This window comes from Etheostoma spectabile, chromosome 8 (assembly GCF_008692095.1).
Source record: "Etheostoma spectabile isolate EspeVRDwgs_2016 chromosome 8, UIUC_Espe_1.0, whole genome shotgun sequence".
Taxonomy (NCBI): Eukaryota; Metazoa; Chordata; class Actinopteri; order Perciformes; family Percidae; genus Etheostoma; species Etheostoma spectabile.
In genome coordinates, this window is record NC_045740.1 from 25,492,843 (window position 1) to 25,496,887 (window position 4,045).

Below are 4,045 nucleotides of genomic sequence, written 5' to 3' on the forward strand. Positions count from 1 at the left end.
ATAGGCATTAGTGAGAGCGAGAATGGCAGGTGCTGATGAGTGACATCAGTGTGTGATTGGTGAGGCAGGAGAGGAGAGCAACCGCCGGTGAGCGGTGTCAGACTGTGTGTGGGAAAAGCAAAAGGAAACAGAGATAGCAAAGACGATGTAAAGTAAGTTAACAGTGAACAATTAAACAACGCGCATCTTAAGGCAAGGTTGCTTCATCTGTTAATACTCTGTCAAGTGAAGGGTGTTACAACCTGGAGACTGCAGTGCACACAGAGACTAGAGTTGCATTAAGGCCTTGTGTCAACTTTTTTTCACCCTTGACTATTAATACATGTAGCCTGTGTTTTATTTATCTTTGTTGTTTAGGTATGGCCTCAAAAGTCTTAGGCTACCCATCACACCTGCACTCCGCTCAAACAAGTGCCTTAGGAACCAGCAGCAGTGGTAACAGCAGACATAAAGACGAAGCTCACCATAGTAAGAACACCAGCAGAGCCTTTCAGCACCGACCCACGTCCAAGACCTATGTGATTGGAGTCAACTACGGCATTGCCTATCCCAACAGTGTTATCCCATCCTCAACCGGTGCTGATTCAGGAAAACAGCACAGGGGACTACAGCTTGGAGAGAGGGAGGAGTTGACATTGCAGACTGCAGAATTACAGAGACAAGGAGAAGGATCAGCTAGGATCCAGGAGTCTCTTTGCCAGACCAGAAGCCCACAGGAAGTGAGGCTTTGTAGAGACAGTGGTGGAATTCCATCAAGAGGAGGCTTGGACTGCGCACTACTGAGCAGGTCTTGCATCAGAGCAGAGGAGAAAGAGGGCAGAAACCGAAGAGTACAGGCAAGAGGACGATACATCCACCTTCTAGACACAGGGGCCACCCAGAGATGTGAACAGAAGGCAGGTGAAGGTGGAGAACAGCCACAGGAGAACAACTGCGTCGGAACCATGCAGATAGTGGAGGAGGTATCTGCTCTACCTTCACTTCCTCCCCCTGTGGCCATGTTGCAAATCAGCACCGGGAACAATGCAGACGCTGTCCGAGTAGGAGGAGGAGGGACACTACCCACTCAACACAGCAAGGTTGAGGCAGTGACCGACATGGGAAGTCGGCTGGATGGGACCGAAATCAGGCCTAATGGCAGTACTGAGGCAGTAGCTGGAGCTACAGTGACCAGAACTGGATCAGTAGATGGTGACTATCAATTAGTCCAGCATGAGGTTCTGTGCTCCTTGAAGAACAGCTATGAGGTCTTGGAGTTTCTGGGTCGTGGCACCTTTGGTCAGGTGGTGAAGTGCTGGAAGAGGGGAACGAATGAAGTGGTGGCTGTCAAAATACTGAAGAACCACCCATCCTATGCACGTCAGGGACAGATTGAGGTAAGAATCTGTAGGACGACATGATTACAGCCAATATGATAATCACGATTATTGATCATTATTGAGATCATAATTATTGAAAACAATTATTCATTGATTTTACGGACACATTTTCTTTTATTGCACTTTCACACAAAACAAAACAGAGCACTGCTTTCACTTCTATGTTGTGCTACGTTCTCAGTAATGTACAAATCTTTGCGTCAAAAAAAGTAAGTTTGGATATTGGGTCTTCATTCATTTGATAGATATTTGATTTAAATTTTGGGATTCAGATACTGTCGAGTAACAGAATCTTTAAAAATGAATGCCTTTAATTAAATCAAAAGACACATGTTGCATTGCAGTGTCTCAATTTCAGCTTTTTGTAGGTCTTTACTTTTATTTACTGTTTACAGTCGGACTGTAGTGGTCTAATTGCTTGTGTCTGGGGTTCACATCAGCACATGACAAGAGAAACACTGCTATTGCCACTTTTTATTACAAAAGAGACTGTTTAGTCTTTCTAGATACTAAAGAATTGTTTTCTTCTTGCTTTTGTTTTGCTGTGATGGTCTGAAATTAACCTGTTTTATTTTCTTTCTTCTTCCTGAACCCCCAGGTGGAGATCCTAGCCCGGTTGAGCAGCGAAAATGCAGATGAGCACAATGTGGTGCGTGCTCTTGAGTGCTTTCAGCACCGCAGCCACACCTGCTTGGTGTTTGAGATGCTGGAGCAAAACCTCTATGACTTCCTTAAACAGAACAAGTTTAGCCCCCTGCCACTCAAAATCATCAGGCCCATTCTGCAGCAGGTAAAGTGACATCAGTTGCAGACAACCACAAATATAATCGCCATAAGTGTTAAACTTTCTTATACTACATGTTTTATGTATATTTTTGCAGGTGGCAAAAGCCTTAAAGAAGCTGAAATGTCTGGGTTTGATCCATGCTGACCTGAAGCCAGAGAACATCATGCTGGTGGACCCCTCCAGGCAGCCCTACAGAGTCAAAGTCATTGACTTTGGTTCAGCCAGCCATGTTTCCAAGGCTGTCTGCTCCACTTACCTGCAGTCCAGATACTACAGGTGCGGTTTTTAACTTTCAGTCAAATCTCTCTGTAATTTATCATTCACTAATTTAATTTCAATTGTTATTGACTATTGGGTGTCAGGTCGAATACTGTGCTCATGTACTTGTTTTTTTACTCACAAAAAACTCCTCCGATACAACTGCACCTGATACCACTTCATGCATCATTGCATGTGACGCTAGTAAGCACTTAGCTTGGCAGCATGTAGCTTTGACCTACCGCTAATAGGAGTTTGACAAACGGTAAGGTGTGTGGGCACCGATTGGGATTTTATGGAGCATTCAGGTACACCTTGTAATGTCACAATTAATTTAAGTGTGAATAATGCGTGTTTTTAAGGTTATTGGTATCAGTACTGTGCCAATTGCCAATCAGATTGTATATTGACGATTGAGGGAATGATGGGTTATTGGTTTTTCCTATGCGATATTAATTTGATTTTAATTAACTTATCAGAACTAAGATGTTATAAAAACTAATATATATAATCTACCATTCACCTGCGCTGCTGCCTGCAAGTTTGCAAGTTTAAGCAAGCTCAGGTTGAATAAACTATTGCAAATTCTTCAGATGTTGTGCAATTTATGACAAATGCTGTTAAGATACTAGGTACTTCTGCAGCTAATGCACTGTACACACCCATCATTACACTCTAAGCAGTCCTGACTTTATTGCTTTATAAAAAGCACAACATTTTCTCAGTTGTATCATCAGGACACAAAAAGTGTGGATTTCTTGTCCTGAAGCAAACTCCTTTAGACCAAATGTAAAATGAAGACCCTCAGAGCACCAAAATGCCAGTGTTAACCCTTCTCTATTTCCGTGAAAGCAAACCACTTTCTAGGCCCCCCTCTCAGAGACGAGGAGGAGAGTGGAGCTATAGTTGTTGCATAACATAAAGGCTCTGCAGTTGACCTGGTTAAGTGTGTATGAGTGTGCATTCATGTGTGCTTGTGTGTGTTTTGTCTTTGAGTGGCAATGCAACACTTAGATCATAGTGCAGTTAAAATGGGCTGGCACTAACTTTTAGGGCGGTCACTCAGGACACAGAATGCCAGGGAAGAATGTGGTATGCAAAAAAAAACATATTTAGATTCAGGAAAAAACATTTCAACATTCCTGTGTGTCTGGGTGTGCTCAAATGTGTGCTTGTGTCTATGTAACAGCTGCCAATGCTGGATACTTGTATGTAGGTTACACAATGTACCCTAACATGCTACACAATAACTAAACCCAGATGTGATCAAAAATGTTCTCTGAGGATGAAAAATGGGTGAATCAAAATCGTTAACATTACTTGCTGGGGCCACAAAGCTATATTGACCTGAAACCTTGTGTAGTGTGACATCCAACCTTATTTTTCTCTGGCCACCAGCAATGTGCATCTGTTTAAATTTGATCTTTGATTACTTTTTGTTATGCAAAGTGTCTATATTATTTTGCCTTTGCCAAATATTAGAAAGCCATTGGGTTAAAAGGTTATTCAAAGAGTTGTCTGGATCAAACGAAGGACATTTCCAGGTTAATTGCCTGAGATCTAGTTAGGGCTGCACAATTAATCAAATTTTAATCGCGATCACAATTCTGACTTCCCACGA

The 4,045-nt window shown here is 42.5% G+C and overlaps 1 protein-coding gene across 2 annotated transcripts in view; it reads left to right on the forward strand.

Annotated features, from left to right (window-relative positions):
* LOC116694752 (homeodomain-interacting protein kinase 3) overlaps nt 1–4,045 on the forward strand; it is a 52,543-nt gene that overhangs the window by 6,055 nt on the left and 42,443 nt on the right. For both annotated transcript variants that reach the window (XM_032524621.1, XM_032524622.1), the window contains exons 2-4: nt 358–1,376; nt 1,978–2,169; nt 2,261–2,442. In XM_032524621.1, coding sequence (XP_032380512.1) covers nt 360–1,376; nt 1,978–2,169; nt 2,261–2,442 — 1,391 coding nt within the window. In that variant the 5' untranslated portion in view covers nt 358–359. The remainder of the gene's footprint in view (nt 1–357; nt 1,377–1,977; nt 2,170–2,260; nt 2,443–4,045) is intronic.